Genomic DNA, 16,259 nt, shown 5'->3' with positions numbered 1-16,259 from the left:
AGGCTTTGCGTTTCTCCAAGTCCGAATTTAAGGATTAGCCACTTCATCCAGAGATTGGGAAGCTCACTCCCCCAAGTCCATCAGTCACTGACTGCATGGTGAGAGACAATTGAGAAGGGACAGTTCCTCTGACCCCAGCTTATAAGCAGAGCAATTGAGAAATCAGAAGTCAAAGTCCTTCAAATCACCTCAGGAAATGGGAATTGACTACAGCATCGTCCACCTACCCCCAGGGACCAAGGCATACATGCATTTCCCGCCAGTTTTTAGCTATCTAGCTATCTGGAGACCTAGACATTTATTTCCCTAGCTCACCCAGGGCAAGTTCCATCCCAGGGAGGCCAACAAGGGAAGGGGTACATATCCAATCCTCTAAGTGCCCCCACGGTGTCGGGTGTCGGAGACCCTGGCTTCCCAGGGGGGCTCTGGACCTTAGGCCCTTCATCCTAAGGTCCCTTTAAATACTTTGTCCCTTACCTGAGTCCCGCCCAGGGCAGGTAATCACAAACCCCGCCCCTCTGCCAGAAACCAGGATCGTCTTGATTACCGGGAGAGGGGAACCCCTCCTTCCTCTCCCCTCCCTTCTCTCCGTCCCCCATTCACAGCTGGCCGAAGCTGGCAGAGGAAGCCCCTATTGAAGAGGAAGGGAAAGTGCTCACAAGTCTGGGCAGGTAAGTGAATGTCCCCTGGAGGCAGAGCCTGGCTTGGGGACCCTGGCCTCCTGGCTCCCTGCCCCTCTGGGACTCAGAAGTTCCCGTCCCCCAGCCCCAGGAGTCCAGGACCTCCACTCCCTTCTCCCCCTGTACCTGAGAATATAGGCTCTTTGCCTCTCCTGTAATCTTTGATCTCTGTGGGTGGATGTGGCAATGGGCACAGGGAGAGGCAAGTATAGGTGGAAATTACCAAGAAGAAAGGAATCCTGATCACCGATGGACATGTTTATGAGCACCCACTATGTGCCAAGATTTGTGCTGGGTGCTGCAGACATGGTAGAGAAAAAGATAAGCTCCCTGCTCCAGTCTCTGGAGGCACGCTGCTTTCGCTCAAATCATGCTTCTGAATCTTGCAAATTGTATTACCTTGAGAAATTCTTTTATCTCTCTGTGCCTCATGTTCCTCATCTGTAAAATGGGGATAATAATAGCAGTGCTGTGAAAATTAAACTGAGTTGCCACAGGGACCTGGCCCAGAATACAGGCTACATAAGGGACTGCTAAGATTATATGATTATTATCATGGACCATAGAGGCCAGTCGGGGTGACGTTGCCTCATTCCCCAGGGGCTGAGGCACTTGCTATCTCTTTCACTCCTGGTTTCAGGTGTTCATAAAATATGAGGGGCTACCCCTCTCTGCCGCTGCTATACCTGGGATTGACCACCTGCTTAGACACCTCACCCAGTGGGGAGCAAGACCAAGGTGAGTGTTTGAGGGATGAGCTGGTGTCCAGGCACAGATCTCCATCCACCTTCCCCTGACGCAGGAACCCTTGCCTCTAGTCCCCTCCTCTCCCAGAACGCCATAGTCTCCATCCCCTTAGGTTCGGGTTCCTCCATGTTCCCCAGTCTTAGGAACTCTCCATTTTTCTGTCCTTCATGTCCTTTGGGCCCTGGAGTCTTCCTGGACTCCCCAGAGGCCCAGAGCTTTCTAGGAAGCCATAGCCGGATTCCACGAGCCAATCACTGGGACCTGGAACTGCTCACGCCAGGGAACCTGGAACGGGAGTGTTATGAGGAGCGGTGTTCCTGGGAGGAGGCGAGGGAGTATTTTGAGGACAATACTCTGACGGTGAGAGCCCCTCCAGGCCCTGGGATGTTCTGGCCCACAATTCCCTCTACCCTGGGTCTCAGAAATCAGGGTGGGTTGGTTTGGGGGGTATGGAATCTCCCCGTTGACATGCTGTCTTTCCACCTGCTTGACTTCCATCCTTTCAAGGAGCGCTTTTGGGAGAGCTACATCTACAATGGCAAAGGAGGTGAGTTGGGGCGGGGGGTGGGCAGGGGCTCTTGTTCTGTGCAGCTAAGGCAGCCCTTTCTCCTGGAGGTTGAACCAGCATACCCTACCCCAAATTTGCCTCCTCCAAATTCAGTGCTCCCTGAGTATCCTGGAGGGGGTTATTAAAAGAGTGCCCTCCTTTGAGACTAGAGCCCCTCCCTGAGGAACCCACCACACCTTATTTGGAGGAGGTCTCATGTCTTTAGGAAGAAGGAAGTGCAGGTGGAGAGGGGTTACAGCCCTGGGGCCTATGAGACCTCAGGCTCAGAGGCCCTGACCCACCTGAGTCCTTCTTTGGAGTCCAGAGCTCCAGCCCTTCTGCAGCTTGGTTGCTAGGGGGCTGCTCCCTAGCAACGGGGCCTGGCCAGGCCAGGCGGTGCAAGCCTGTGCATCCTCACCTTCCCGGGCTGCCCGCCCCCAACCCTTACTGTGAGTTCTAAGGCCCCACCATGGCTTCAGTCTTGTTGCTAAGGGGGAACTGCTCCTTAGCAACCAGGCCAGGCCAGGCCGGACCAAGGAAGACTGCAGCACTCACTACCTGGCTGGCTTCCCCTCCCCCACAGCCCCATCCCGGCCTTGGCCTGGTTACCAAGGAGGCCTCCCTAGCAACCACACCTAGCCAGGCTCAGGACCCAAGGCCCACTGCCCAGGGAGGAACCCCCTCCCTGCACCACATGCCCCATCCCCTTGTGGCCTGGTTGCTAGGGGTGGATGCCCCTTAGCAACAAGCCCTAGGTCTGGGCTGGAGTCCTCACATTGGAGCCTGGTTGCTAGGGGAGATAACTACCTCACTGCAGGCCTAGCAAGGCCTGGTGGCTCCTTGAATCCACCTGAAACATGTCAGAACCAGGAGGGCGTGCCTTCTCAGCGCAGCTCTTTGCTAAGGGGGCTGAAAGCCTGGGGTTTACTGTTTGAGCAAAGCTCCTGACCAGTGTTAAAGGAAGTCTCCCCAGCGGCAAGACCCAGGAGGGCCTCACCAAGCTGGTGTTCTCCCTGTGTCTGCTTCCCCTCAGACAAATGGTCTTGGATGGCTAAAGGCCTAGGGTCCTAGCAAAGGGCTCACCTGAGTTCTAGACACCCAAAAATCTGTTAGTTGGCGGGGGGGGGGGGGGGCGTTCCCGAAATTCCTCCATTGATAAACGAATTTTTCATAGCCTTCTGGTCAATTCAGAAACCTTCCTGCGATTCTGTTCTTCCTTCAGAGACTGGCCCCTCAGTGGCCTTGGATGTGGTAAAGGGACTATGTTCCAGAGGGGGGGAGGGGTGCCAGATAAAACACAGGACACCCTCCCCATCAGTTAAATTTGAATTTCAAATACAAATAAATTTTTTAGTATAAATGTATTCTAAATACTCCAACGGACATACTTACACTACAAAATATACATTGTGTATCTAAAATTAATGTTTAATTAGTATCATATATTATTATTTGCTAAATCTGGTAATGCTCAGTGTGGGGGCAGTTGCCTACCTGAGCTCCCCACCCCCAACTTCAGTGTGTCCATTGCCCTCTTAGCAGATGGATTTTGCTTAGGAGGGACTTGAGCCACGCTTTGTCCAGGGAGGGGCCTCTGTCACCATGGGGATTCCGCTACCATATTTTTTTAGTCCCAGGTGAAGTTATCATAGACCCTTTATGTGCTTGATCTCAATGAATTTCCACAGCCCATGGGGGAGGACTTATTGTTTCCATTTTACAGAGCAGCAAATGGAGGCTTAGAGAAATGAGTGCGTTGAGTTGCCTGGGTTCATGCACCTAGGAAGTGGCTCCCGCCGTTCTGCTTTGCTTCTTGGCCTGTACTTTTCCTTCAAGGGGAAGGCATTGGGTTGTCGGGGTGAGTGACAGCCCCTGACACAGTACCCCCCCCACCCCCCCACTGCAGGGCGTGGACGAGTGGACGTAGCAGGCCTGGCTGTGGGGTTGACGTCTGGCATCCTGCTCATTGTCCTGGCCAGCTTGGGAGCCTTTTGGTATCTGCATTGCCGACGGGGTAGAGGCCAGCAGCCCTGTCCCCAAGAGTAAGGGGGATTCAGAGAGAAGGGGCCTGGGGGCTGGAAAGCAGGGTGAGCAGAGGAAGAAGGAAGGGTGGACCTAAGGAGAGATGAGTCAAGGATTGGGACAGGTGGGCACTGAGGAAGGATCTGGGGAGACTATCAGGTGGAGAGTCAGTCTGTGAGAACACGCGGGTATGGTTATTGCCGTTTGTCCATCTGACTATGTCCTCAGTACCCGGCACACAGTAGGAGCTCAATCAGTATTTGCCGCCTGTCTCCATGGTACCCGGTTTATGTGTGATTATCACTCTGTCTGCATTGTATCTCGTGAGGCTGCAGCGTGTGGTCTCTGGTGTCAGTGATATGTCAGTTTCCGTGGTGCCAGGCTGTAGAACACGTGTGTGCGCGCCTTCTGAGTTGTCTAGGCGTGTCTCTCTTAGTGGCAGGGTCTAAGAAAGTGCTTGAGTGTCAGTCTTCAAAGTATGGTGGGTCTGGGGGTTTTTCAGAAGGGTTAATTTTTAAGAGTGGCACAGGGAAATTTGTGACTGGGTGTATCTCTGTGTTGTGTCTGCTTCTGTGTGTGTCTGCCTGTCTCTCTGCAGGGCTTTTTCTCCATTGCTCTCCCTGTAGCTGGAACGCATGTGTGTCTGTGAATAAGAGTATGTCTCAGCAGTTAATTTCTGTCTGCCCCTCTCTGTTCATCTGTCTGCCTGTCATTCTGAGGTGCTTTTCTGTGTGCCGGGTCAGGCTGAAGGTGACCCTCTTTCCCCCTGCTCTTTCTCCCTTCCATTTGTGTCCCCATGCCACCCTCAGAGTCTCTGTGTCCCCCCTAGGTCTTCCCACCTGCCTTCTCCCGAGTCCCTCTATCCTGTAGGTTTCCCCGGCTAACCGTGTACTTTCTGTCCCCAGGGCTGAGCTCATTAATTCCCTAAGTCCCCTGGGCGACCTAGGCCCACCGACGCCCCTGCCTCCACCCCCACCCCCAGGCCTCCCCACCTACGAGCAGGCTCTGGCGGCCTCTGGGGTGCACGACGCACCTCCGCCCCCCTACACCAGGTACTGAGCTGGGCTTCTACCTGGGGGTGGGGAGCAGAGGGGAGGATGCTGCGGGAGGAGGGGCGTGGGCTCAGGGGCGGGACTTGGAATTTTGAGCTTATTATCCGGGGCGAGGCTTGGAGCGTGGGGGCGGGGTCCTATGCAATTATCTGGGGGCGTGGCCCAGTGTTGTCTGTGTGGAGCTTTACCGGAGGGTGGGTCTTATGCCCAGAGGGTCTGCGATTGGCTGAGACGCCCGCGGGCGGGTCGGAGTGGTCTAGGTTCAGGGAGGGAAAAACAGCCGGGTCTTTGACTCCCCGTTGTGCCCCTCCCCTTGCAGCCTCAGGAGGCCTCGCTGAGGAGCTGTTTCCGAGCTGAGGTTCCCCAGATTCACAGCGGATTCCAGAGCCCCCAGGCCTCTTAAACTACATAGCTGAGCTCGGGGAGTGGTGGGAGTAGGGGTCGTCCGGCCCGAGGCCTACCCTGGCACACGTGTTTCCGCCGAGACGGATACGCGCATATCCCCGGCCAACGTGTTCCCTCGTCCCGGTTACTCGCGGGCTTCCAGGCTTTCCTGACTGTAGGGGGGGGGGTACCCGCCAGTCCCGCCCCCGGGGTAGGCGTGCGTGGAAACTCAGACCCCGGCGCGTAGGCCGGGTATACCCACTCGCGTGAGTGAGCAGGTGTGACAAGGCCATCGCCCTACAATGCCACGGACCACGCACACGCAGGGCCCTGCTTATGCACACGCATGTTTTCGTGCACTCCCGGTGCACGCTCGCAGGCGCTCTGGAACCTGGGGAAAAGGGCGGGGGGCATATTTGCAAACGTGCTTTTTAGGGGAGGGCTCGCATTGCATCGGGAGACCGGAGTTGAGCTCTTCTCGTAAATTAAAATGCTTTGTAAAAGAGACAAAGAGTGAAACAACGCAAAAAAATAAAAATTAAATAAACTGAATCGCATTCCCGGGCGCGTCTGCGCGCGGCGGAGTTGGCTTTCTGTACAAACGCTGCGCCCTACACCCCCAGGCCCTGCTAGCGCTCAGTATCTCTCTCTCTCTCTCTCTCTTTTTTTTTTTTTTTTTTGCATTTGCACGGGATTGTGGGAGGAAGCGGAGCGCAGCCAGACACCCCGCCGCCCGCCCCCCCTTCCCCTCCCCCCTCCCCCAGCCGCCTTGTGCAAAGATGGCTGCACCGTGAGCGCAGAGGAGGAGGAGGCGGCGGCGGCGGCGGCGAGAGAGCGAGCACCCAGCGCCCGCACCCACCCCGGGGCCGCCCGGGACGCCCCCTCCTGAGCGCGCGCCCTCCCTTCTCTCTTGCAAGCGCCGGGGCAAAGGCGGAGACAGCGGGGTCCCTCCTACCCCCCTTTCCCTCCAGGGGGAACCCCCCTTCCCCCCTCCTTGGCTCGGCGGCTGCACCCCCCTCCCTTGCCCGCCCCTCCGCCCCTCCGCCCCTCCGCCCCTGCCCCCTCCCTCCCCAGCCCGGGGCCTTCCCGGGTCTTCGGCGGCTGCAAAGAAAAAGAGAGAGAGAGAGAGAGAGAGAGAGGAAAAAAAAAAGCAGCAGCGGAGGGAGCGGCGGCGGAGGAGAGCGCGCGCGCGCCCCCTCCCTCCCTCCCTCCCTCCCCCTCCCCCCAATTTCCACCGCGGCCAATTCATGGACAGGAACTACCCCAGCGCCGGCTTCGGGGACCCGCTCGGCGCCGGGGCGGGATGGAGTTACGAGAGGTCAGCGAAAGCTAGGTAAGGAGCCGAGGGTGGCCTGGAGGAAGGGGCCAAGGGGTGGGGGCCCAGCCGGGCCGGGCCTGGCCCGCCTGGCGACGCGTGCATCGCAAACTCCCCTCCGGCTTGCAAGGGAGCGGCCTTCCTCGGTTTGCAACAACGCCGCCGCCCCAGTTTGCAAATTGCAAACTCCGCCAAAGCCAGCTCCGGCATGCAAAGGGAGAGATGCAGCGGGAAAATGGGGGTGCAAAACAATTTCGGACGGAAAGGCCCTGGGAAGGTGGGAGGGACTGGCGAAGCAAGGCCTGGATTTCCCCCCATCCTTGGATTCCCGGCTTGCTGATCCCTACCCCCTGCGCCCCAGGCTCTGCTCTTGCAAAGGTGGGATGGAAAGGAGAATTAGAACGCAGACCTGGGGGGCGCCCCCCCTCCCGTCCTATTGTTCCGGGACTGCGCGAGGCCGCGCCACTCGGCCTCCCCCCCCCCGAAATTCCGCGCGCAGAGTGGGCACAGGGCCCCGCCCCCTTTCCAAGCTGGGGTTCTGTGGGGGGGTCCTGGAATCTGAGACACGCCCCCTTTAGCTCCCCCACCCCCAAAGGCAGAGAATCCTAGTTGATGGCGAGGAGTGGAGTATTTGACCTCTTGAGTCCGAGCCATGAATCGGGGCCGTTGCATGGGAAGATTCAGATGTTTCCCTGGTGTGTGGTTGTGTGTGTGAGCGTGGGCCCTGTTCGTGCTTAGTTGGTAGCCTGCTCACCTGCGAATCAGCCCCTTTTCTGCTGTTTATGTCCTGCCCTCACTCTTCACCTGTCCCCAGCCCCCCGCCCCCTGGGTTTCCCAGCGTGGCTGGGCATGACCCCACATGTGTTAGGATTTTCCATTTGGGACGTAGCGCTCTGTATGTCTCCTTCCCCACCGGTGAGCTGGATAGTCGTTTGCACACATACCTGGGTTTGCAAGGGCTCATGCATTTGAACCTCAACCCCGGGGGATGGACGTTGTTCATGTTCGCACTTGTACCTGGTACTTTCCCCTAGTCCTATCCCTTCCCCACCCCCCATCCCAGCCGTTTGGGGAACAGTCTACCTCCTGCTCCCGACTCGGTTTGCATCACCCCATGAGGTTCAGGGCCATGTGTTCCCACGTGTGTGCCGTAGAGTGGCCGTCCTTATGCACCTCTCAGGTTGGCCCCAGGGCCTTGTGTCATCCAGGGGGTGGTGGGCTCTGTAGGAGGTCCATGCCTTTCACATTTTTAACTTGAGGCACTTTCTCCGACTCTTCACCCTCTTCTGTTTGTCTCGTCGCTGTGCATGGCTGTGTTTGTAAACGTGAGAATATCTGGGCTCTATTTATTGGGGCTCGAGTGGGGAATGTTTCATGACTCTTTTCGTTGGGTACCCCGATTCCCTTGTCTTCTTTCCTTTAGGGCCCAAGGTTCCTTAGGATAACCCCCAGTCAGCTGGAAGATTCCCCCCCACACCCCGGGGGATTTGCTGAGTTCCCTTCTCCTAGGGCAGCCTCGGAGGACACCCTAACATCTCTCCCTTCCCCCCAGCTTGGTCTATGGCAGCTCCAGGACCTCGCACCCCGAGACCGACATCTTACACCGCCAGGCCTACGCGGCCCCCCACCCACTGCAAAGCTATGCCACCAACCACCACCCGGCAGGTACGGCCCCCGTCCTGCCCCGCCTGGGCTGGCCCTCCCTCTGAGGCAGCTGGTTGGCTGCTGAAAGTTCCACCCCTCCTAATTGGCCGTGTCCTGTGTCCTGGCCCGCCCCTTGCTGCCTCTCCTCTGATTGGTTGCCTCTGAGGCTGCTGGTCCCTGCTCAATTTCACGCTGGATTCGTCCACCCTTGTCTCTGGCCCCGCCTCTTTCGCTCCAATTGGCCCCGTCCCCTCAGCCCCCAAATCCCACCTTCTCTTCCAGGCTTTTCCTTCTCTCTATCCCACCCCAGTCCTTTTCCTCTGGGTTTTGCCCATCCTCTTGGTTCCTTGGTTATGTGAATTTCTTCCTGATTCCTTTTCTTCCTGATTGGCTCTAAGTCTTCGGACCTTCCCTTTTTTTCCCGGGTTTGCCCACCACCTTACTCTTCGCCCTGTAGTCCCGTGCCTCTGGCGCTTCTGATTGGTTCCCTTCTTCCTTGTTGAACCAGCAAGAAGATTATATTGTCCGATTTGGTCCTTAACTTGCCTGGTTGGCTCCTCACCTTTTTTCTTTCCCATTTTTTTTCCCCCGGGATCCTCCCACTTTTAATCAACCCCTTTCGGCCTGCCCTCCGGTCCTTCTAAGTGGCCCCAGGTACCCCATCCCTTCCCCTTCCTTGCTAGAACTGCCCAAATCCTTTTGTGTCTCCCCTGCCCCCCCACTAAGAATTCTGTCCCGTTGCACCCACTTCCTTTGAGTCTGGGTGTTTCTACTCCTTTGCCTACCTTCCCTCCCCTGGGCCCCCTGCTCCTACGATTGGCGTACACCTCATCCTGCTTTTTGGCTCCCTTTTCCCCTTTGTTGTCCTCGGCCCTGTCTCCTTAGTTTGGCTGTGTCCACTTTATTCTCTTTGAGTCTTCCTCTTTGCTTCTTCCAGCCCTTTTCCCTGACCCAGCTTGCTTTTGGCCTCTAACTTTTCCCTTTCAACGCTGCCTTACAAGCCCACTTAGCTGACTCTACCCCCTTGTCCTTGGCCAGGCCTCTCTGGACTCTTCGACACTGGCCTCCACCACGCGGGCTCAGCAGGGCCCGACGCCTCCGTCATGAACCTCATCTCAGCCCTGGAGTCCCGGGGCCCCCAGCCTGGCCCCTCTGCCTCCTCTCTCCTCTCCCAGTTCCGCAGTCCTTCCTGGCAAACAGGTAAGCCCAGCACCGGCCCAGGAGGGCCAGGGTGGGGCTGGCACGTGGTCCGCCCTGACCTGTGGTCTTCTCCATCGTCCCCAGCCATGCACACGCCAGGCCCCACGGAGCTCTTCATTTCAGGCGCCCTGCCGGGTTCCAGCACCTTTCCATCCTCCTCTGCCCTGTCGGCTTACCAGCACCCGGCTTCCTTCGGCAGCCGCCCCTTCCCAGTGCCCTCGTCCCTCAGCCTCCAAGACCCCCCGTTCAGCCCCCCAGCTAATGGGCTCCTGTCCCCTCATGACGTGTTGCACCTGAAGCCCTCACAGGCACCCACGGTGCCATCCTCGCTGGGCTTTGAGCGCCTGGCGGGGGGCGGTGTCCTGGGGCCCGCTGGTCTCGGCCCGGCCCAGACCCCTCCATACCGCCCCGGCCCCCCAGACCCTCCCCCACCTCCCCGCCACCTCCCGACTCAGTTCAACCTGCTGGCTTCCTCTTCCGCCGCTGCCGCCGCCGCCGAGCAATCCTCCCCACAGCTGTACAACTTCTCGGGTGCTGCCCCGGGCCCCCCGCCACCCGAGCGGGCCCTGCCCCGCCAGGACACCGTCATCAAGCACTACCAGCGGCCAGCCAGTGCCCAGCCCCCGCCGCCCCCGCCACCAGCCCATGCCCTCCAGCACTACCTGAGCTGTGGAGGCAGCTATCCCTCCATGGGCCACAGGGCTAACCTGGCCTGCAGCCCCCTGGGCGGTGGGGAGCCCTCCCCCGGTGCTGGCGAGCCTAGCAAGGCTGGGCCCAGTGGAGCCACGGCTGGGGCATCGGGCCGGGCTGCAGGCCCCGAGGCGGCTGGAGGAGGTGGGGCAGGGGGTGGCGGTGGAGGTTACCGCCCCATCATTCAGTCGCCCGGTTACAAGACGGGCAAAGGCGGCTATGGAGCAGCTGCGGGCGGTGCCAACAGGCCCCCACCACCCCGTTCAACGGCCACGCCCAAATGCCAGAGTCTGGGTGGGCCAGCAGCGGCCTATGCCACTGGGAAGGCCTCTGGGGCTGGTGGGGCAGGTGGCCAAGCCTATTCCCCTGGTCAGCCCCAAGGGCTTCTAGGACCCCAGGCCTATGGGCAAGGGTTTGGAGGGGGTCAAGCACAGGACTTGAGCAAAGGCCCTAGCTACTCAGGGGGGCCCCCGCAGCCCCCCAGTGGTCCCCCGCCTCCCGGCCTAGCCACGTGTCAGAGCTACTCCCCAGATCAGCTGCAGGGGCAGCTGTATGGGGTTCAGGGCGAGCCATACCCAGGCCCAGCTGCCCACTCCCAGGGGCTACCCACGGCCAGCCCCTCGCTCAGCTACAGCACTGGCCATTCCCCAGCGCTCTCAGGTCACGGCGGTGGCTGGGGGCCCAGCTCCCTGGGGGGTGGTGGGGAGGCCAGCCCTTCTCACATCATCCGCCCACTGCAGTCACCGCCTGCCCCTGGCCGCCCGCCTGGAGTCGGCTCTCCAGGAGCCCCTGGCAAATACCTGAGCTCTGTCCTGGCCTCAGCCCCATTCCTGGCGCCTCCAGGAGCCGGCAGCTACGCAGCCGGAGCAGGTGGCTACAAAGGCAAAGGGGATGGCTCGGAGCTGCTGGCTGGGCCTGGTGGGCCTCCTGCTGAGCGCACAGAAGATGAGGAATTCCTCATCCAGCATCTCCTGCAGGCACCTAGCCCCCCGCGGACCTCAGGGGCAGATGGCTTGGTGGGTGAAGATGGGGCAGCGGATGCTTCCAAGGGACTTGGGGGTAGTGGTGGGGCCGGGGGTCCACCAGGCACACCCTACGAGCTGGCCAAGGAAGACCCCCAGAGGTATCATCTACAGAGCGTCATCCGTACCAGTGCCAGCCTCGATGAGGGCGCCACAGCAGCCCTGGAGCTGGGCCTGGGGAGGCTGAAGGAGAAGAAGAAAGGGCCAGAACGGGGCGGCGAGACCCCGGAGGGGCTGGCCACCTCAGTTGTCCACTATGGGGCAGGTGCCAAGGAGCTGGGGGCCTTCCTCCAAAAGAGCCCACCACCCCCACCTCCCACGGCTCAGCCTGCCCAGCCCACACCCCACGGTCTCCTCCTGGAGGCTGGGGGCCCTGACCTCCCACTGGTGCTGCCTCCACCTCCCCCCCCACAACTGCTCCCCTCAGTCCTCAGCCATGCCCCCAGCCCCTCTCCCAGTGCCCCAAAAGTTGGCGTTCATCTCCTTGAGCCAGCCACCCGTGATGGAGCACCCCAGCCGCCCCCGCCGCCGCCCCCACCTCCACCACCCATGCCCCTCCAGCTTGAGGCCCACCTCCGCAGCCACGGCCTGGAGCCTGGTGCCCCCAGCCCCCGCCTGCGACCTGAGGAGAGTCTGGAGCCACCAGGCGCCATGCAGGAATTGCTTGGGGCCTTGGAGCCACTGCCCCCGGGGCCTGGTGACACTGGCGTGGGCCCACCTAATACCGAGGGCAAGGATCCCTCCGGTGCCTACCGCAGCCCCAGCCCGCAAGGCACCAAGGCCCCCCGCTTTGTGCCACTCACGTCCATCTGTTTTCCTGACTCCTTGCTCCAAGATGAGGAGCGCAGCTTCTTCCCCACCATGGAGGAGATGTTCGGTGGAGGGGCAGCGGATGACTATGGCAAGGCAGGGCCGCCCGAGGACGAGGGTGATCCCAAGGCGGGGACTGGGCCACCTCCAGGCCCCCCTGCCTATGATCCCTATGGGCCCTACTGCCCGGGTCGGGCGTCTGGAGCCGGGCCCGAGACGCCGGGCCTGGGCCTGGACCCCAACAAACCGCCTGAGCTGCCCTCCACGGTTAATGCGGAGCCTCTGGGCCTGATCCAGAGTGGGCCACACCAGGCGGCCCCACCACCCCCACCTCCCCCTCCACCGCCGCCGCCTGCCTCAGAGCCCAAGGGAGGCCTGACCTCGCCCATATTCTGCTCTACCAAGCCAAAGAAGCTGCTCAAGACGTCCTCCTTCCACCTACTACGGCGCCGTGACCCACCCTTCCAGACGCCCAAGAAGCTGTATGCCCAGGAGTACGAGTTTGAGGCAGATGAGGACAAGGCCGATGTGCCCGCTGACATCCGCCTCAACCCTCGGCGCCTGCCTGACCTGGTGTCCAGCTGCCGCTCCCGCCCGACCCTCTCACCCCTGGGTGACATCGACTTCTGTCCACCCAACCCAGGCCCCGATGGCCCCAGGCGCCGTGGCCGCAAGCCCACAAAGGCTAAGCGCGATGGCCCGCCCCGGCCCCGGGGTAGGCCCCGGATCCGCCCATTGGAGGTCCCCACCACTGCTGGGCCAGCCTCAGCCTCCACGCCCACTGAAGGGGCCAAGAAACCTCGGGGCCGGGGCCGTGGTCGGGGCAGGAAGGCCGAGGAGGCAGGGGGCACACGGCTGGAACCCCTAAAGCCACTTAAGGTGAGGGGGACTGGGGTCGGGATGGCTAAGGTCTAGAGAAAGCAAAGGTTTTGGACTGCAGTTCTGGGGCGGGATGGGGGCTGTGGTTTATATTCTTTTTTTTTAAGATTTTTATTTATCTGAGAGAGCGAGAATGAGAGAGAGAGAGAGAGAGCGCGCACATGAGGGGGGAGGGTCAGAGGGAGAAGCAGATTCCCCGCCGAGCAGGGAGCCCGACGCGGGACTCGATCCCGGGACTCCAGGATCATGACCTGAGCCGAAGGCAGTGGCCCAACGAACTGAGCCACCCAGGCGCCCTGTGGTTTATATTCTTGAATCTGTGAGGAAGTGAACCTGAGTGTTGAGATTCTAGGTTTCCACCATCAGAGAGATCTGAGAATTGAGACTTTGGGGGTCTAGAGGGAGGCCCATGGTATTGGAGCTTGGGTTCTTAGGTTCTGGGTCTCAAAGGACCTGCGATTGGGGGTTTCTCAATTCCTGGGTCTTGTGGGAGGAGGGGCTGGAGGCTGGATTCCCGGGCTGGAAGCAAAGAGGGATCAGTGAGTGCTGAGGGAGGAACTCCAGTCCTGTCATTCTGGAACGCGAGAGGAGGGGGTCTGTGGGCTTGAATTTTAGGGTTCTACAGGCTGAAAGTGAGAATCTGACCTAGCTCTTAAGGGAAGGCTGGGGGCTTGCACCTCGGCCTCTGAGCTGGGAGGGAGCTTGGGGCCCCAGACTTGTGGACCCTGACTCCCCACTTCCCCGATATCTAGATCAAGCTGTCTGTGCCCAAGGCCGGTGAGGGTCTGGGAGCCTCCTCTGGCGATGCTGTACCCGGTGCTGACCACAACAGCCTGGACTCCAGCCTGACCCGGGAGAAGATTGAGGCCAAGATCAAGGAGGTAGAGGAGAAGCAGCCAGAGATGAAGTCCGGCTTCATGGCCTCCTTCCTGGACTTCCTCAAGTCAGGCAAGCGTCATCCGCCGCTCTACCAGGCTGGCCTGACACCCCCACTCAGCCCCCCCAAGAGCGTGCCGTCCTCCGGGGCGGCCCGTGGCCTGCAGCCCCAGCCTCCTACCACCCCTGCTGTGCCACACCCGCCGCCCGCTGGCGCCTTCGGGCTGGGGGGTGCGCTGGAGGCGGCCGAGAGTGAGGGGCTAGGGCTGGGCTGCCCTTCGCCCTGTAAGCGGCTGGACGAGGAGCTGAAGCGCAACCTGGAGACGCTGCCCTCCTTCTCCTCGGACGAAGAAGACTCTGTGGCCAAGAACCGGGACCTGCAAGAGAGCATCTCCTCAGCCATCTCGGCACTCGATGACCCACCCCTCGCTGGGCCTAAAGACACTGCCACCCCAGATGTGCCCTCCTTGGCGACTGAGGCTGCGGTGCCAGGGCCCCCCCCTCTCCCGGGGCTCCCTAGTGCCAGCAGCAATGGCACACCCGGTGAGCTCTGGGAAGATGATCTGGGGGTGGGACGAGGCTTTCCCTGTTATTCAGGTCACTGGGTATGGTTGTGCAGATCGTGCACTGTTTAAGGGGCATCGTTCACATTGTAGATGAGGTAGATTTGTGTGTTTACAAATTGAGAGCAAACAGGTGTTGTGAGAAAGGTATCATTTTCTAATTTGTCCATAGGTGCTAAGTATGCTAGGGCGCCCCCAAGGTGGGCACTGGAGACTGGTGGGAGACAGAGCAGGTTGTAAGTGACCGGGACAGGTGGGAGACAGGGTACTGAGAGAGCTTTGAAAACCGGCAGGGATTCAGGGGCCCAAGAAGGAGCTCGGATTTAGAGATGTGTGGCAAAAGACAGAAGGACGCCTGGGTGGGGGAGGGGGGTATAGGGAGAGACTGGAACATTGATTGATGGGGTCTTGCGGGGGGGTGAGAGGGAAGGGCTGGGGGTGCGGCAGGGTCTGGATGGTGTTCTGTCCTGAGAGAGGCTTTGGACAAATTTTAAGGTGCTTTGATGGGGGAACGGGGGCATTGATTTGGAGAAGGGCATTTGTGGCAGTTAATGAGGGGGCTTGAGGGCTCAGAGGCGTCCTAGGGAATGGAGGGGGCTTCTAGGGGATTGTAGGAAGGTGGGGAACGGAGCAAGGGAGCGAGAGGGTGCGAGGCTGAAGCAGAGCTGAGAGATGCTGGGAGCTTCTGAGCAGAGTGTCAGGATTTGCTGAAATGGGAGTGAGCACCGGGTTGCGAGAACCTTGGAAGGGTCAGGAAGGCTCATAGCTAAGGACACAGCAACAGAGAAGAAGCAGTTTTAGGAATCAGGAAGAATTTTAAGGCGTTAGAGGGGGACGCTAGAAAAACCCATGGGGAGTTAGTGGGAAGCAGAGGGCAATGAATGGTCCCCAGAGTAGAGAGCAGTCCGAGGAAAGGGCAGGGAAGATCTTGGATGGAGAAGGACAAGATCCCCCCCCTGAGCAGGAAATGAGGTAGAGGTGCAGATGGAATGATTGGGGAATTGGGAGGGAAGGTAAAAAATGGGAGGTGAGAGCCAGCAAGGGCTTGGAGGCAACTAAGAGGTGTTAAGGACTAAAAGGGGCAACAGGATGAACATTCAGGGGCTTGGAATTACCGCTGGAGCTGGAAAGGGGTCTCAGGGAGGGATTTTGACAGAGCAGAAGGGCTTTGGGGGAGTTGAGGAGCTGTTGGCATAGGAAGAGACATTCAGGCACAAGAGAAGAGGTGCTAGGGATGGTGAATGGCATTCAGGAACTAGGAGCCGTGTCAGGGCAAGGAGCTTTGTAGGGACTTGGGGCAAGAGGCAGTTGAGGGATGAGGAAGGGGTGGTGGTGGGACAAGGGACGACTGATTTTGATGGAAGGACATTGGGTAATGGTATTAGACCACACTAAGGGACAGAAGGTGAGAGTATGTGGAAGCCAGGAAAAAGATGGGGAAGGACAGAGCACCCTGTTTGGGTGGGAAGGCTTATTAGGACATTGGAGAAAGAAGTTAAGGGAACATGGGCTTCCTGTGGTTGTCTGGGGACAGAAGTGGTATGAAAAGTCCTGGAAGGGAGGGCGGCCATGCCTGGTTGGCTCAGTCGGTGGAGCATTCTGTTCTTGATCTGCCGGGTTGTGGGTTCCAGTCCCATGTTGGGTGTAGAGATTACTTGAAAGCAAAATCTTTTTTTTTTTAAGATTTTATTTATTTACTTGAGAGAGAGAGAGAGAATGAGAGATAGAGAGCATGAGAGGGAAGAGGGTCAGAGGGAGAAGCAGACTCCCTGCTGAGCAGGGAGCCCGATGGGGGACTCGATCCCGGGACTCCAGGATCATGACCTGC

The 16,259-nt window shown here is 59.4% G+C and overlaps 2 protein-coding genes across 5 annotated transcripts in view; both read left to right on the top strand.

Moving 5' to 3' along the window:
- Nucleotides 1-404: 404 nt before the first annotated feature.
- Nucleotides 405-5,983, top strand: PRRG2 (proline rich and Gla domain 2). 4 transcript variants are annotated; one of them, XM_073886698.1, is made up of 7 exons: nt 405-671; nt 1,321-1,419; nt 1,607-1,787; nt 1,935-1,974; nt 3,881-4,016; nt 4,902-5,048; nt 5,368-5,983. In XM_073886698.1, the coding sequence occupies exons 2-7, from the start codon at nt 1,334-1,336 to the stop codon at nt 5,384-5,386; spliced, it is 609 nt and encodes a 202-aa protein (XP_073742799.1). In that variant the 5' UTR covers nt 405-671; nt 1,321-1,333; the 3' UTR covers nt 5,387-5,983. The 4 variants fall into 4 exon arrangements, with proteins under 4 accessions (XP_073742799.1, XP_025705529.1, XP_073742798.1 ...); XM_025849744.2 differs by having other exon boundaries at nt 415-671; nt 1,321-1,418; nt 1,615-1,787; XM_073886697.1 differs by lacking the exons at nt 405-671; nt 1,321-1,419 and having other exon boundaries at nt 1,427-1,787; nt 3,881-3,968.
- A 218-nt stretch (nt 5,984-6,201) lies between these two features.
- Nucleotides 6,202-16,259, top strand: part of PRR12 (proline rich 12) — a 25,699-nt gene continuing 15,641 nt past the window's right edge. Inside the window, exons 1-5 of the mRNA XM_073886555.1 lie at nt 6,202-6,765; nt 8,300-8,412; nt 9,430-9,591; nt 9,676-12,992; nt 13,745-14,497. Of these exons, the coding sequence (XP_073742656.1) occupies nt 6,680-6,765; nt 8,300-8,412; nt 9,430-9,591; nt 9,676-12,992; nt 13,745-14,497 (4,431 nt within the window). The 5' untranslated portion in view covers nt 6,202-6,679. The remainder of the gene's footprint in view (nt 6,766-8,299; nt 8,413-9,429; nt 9,592-9,675; nt 12,993-13,744; nt 14,498-16,259) is intronic.

Source organism: Callorhinus ursinus, unplaced genomic scaffold, assembly GCF_003265705.2.
Source record: "Callorhinus ursinus isolate GAN/ISIS: 27379988/994484 unplaced genomic scaffold, GSC_fseal_2.0 scaffold71, whole genome shotgun sequence".
NCBI classification, from domain to species: Eukaryota; Metazoa; Chordata; class Mammalia; order Carnivora; family Otariidae; genus Callorhinus; species Callorhinus ursinus.
The sequence above is the reverse complement of the archived record's forward strand: the minus strand, read 5'-3'. Positions and strand labels throughout refer to the sequence as shown.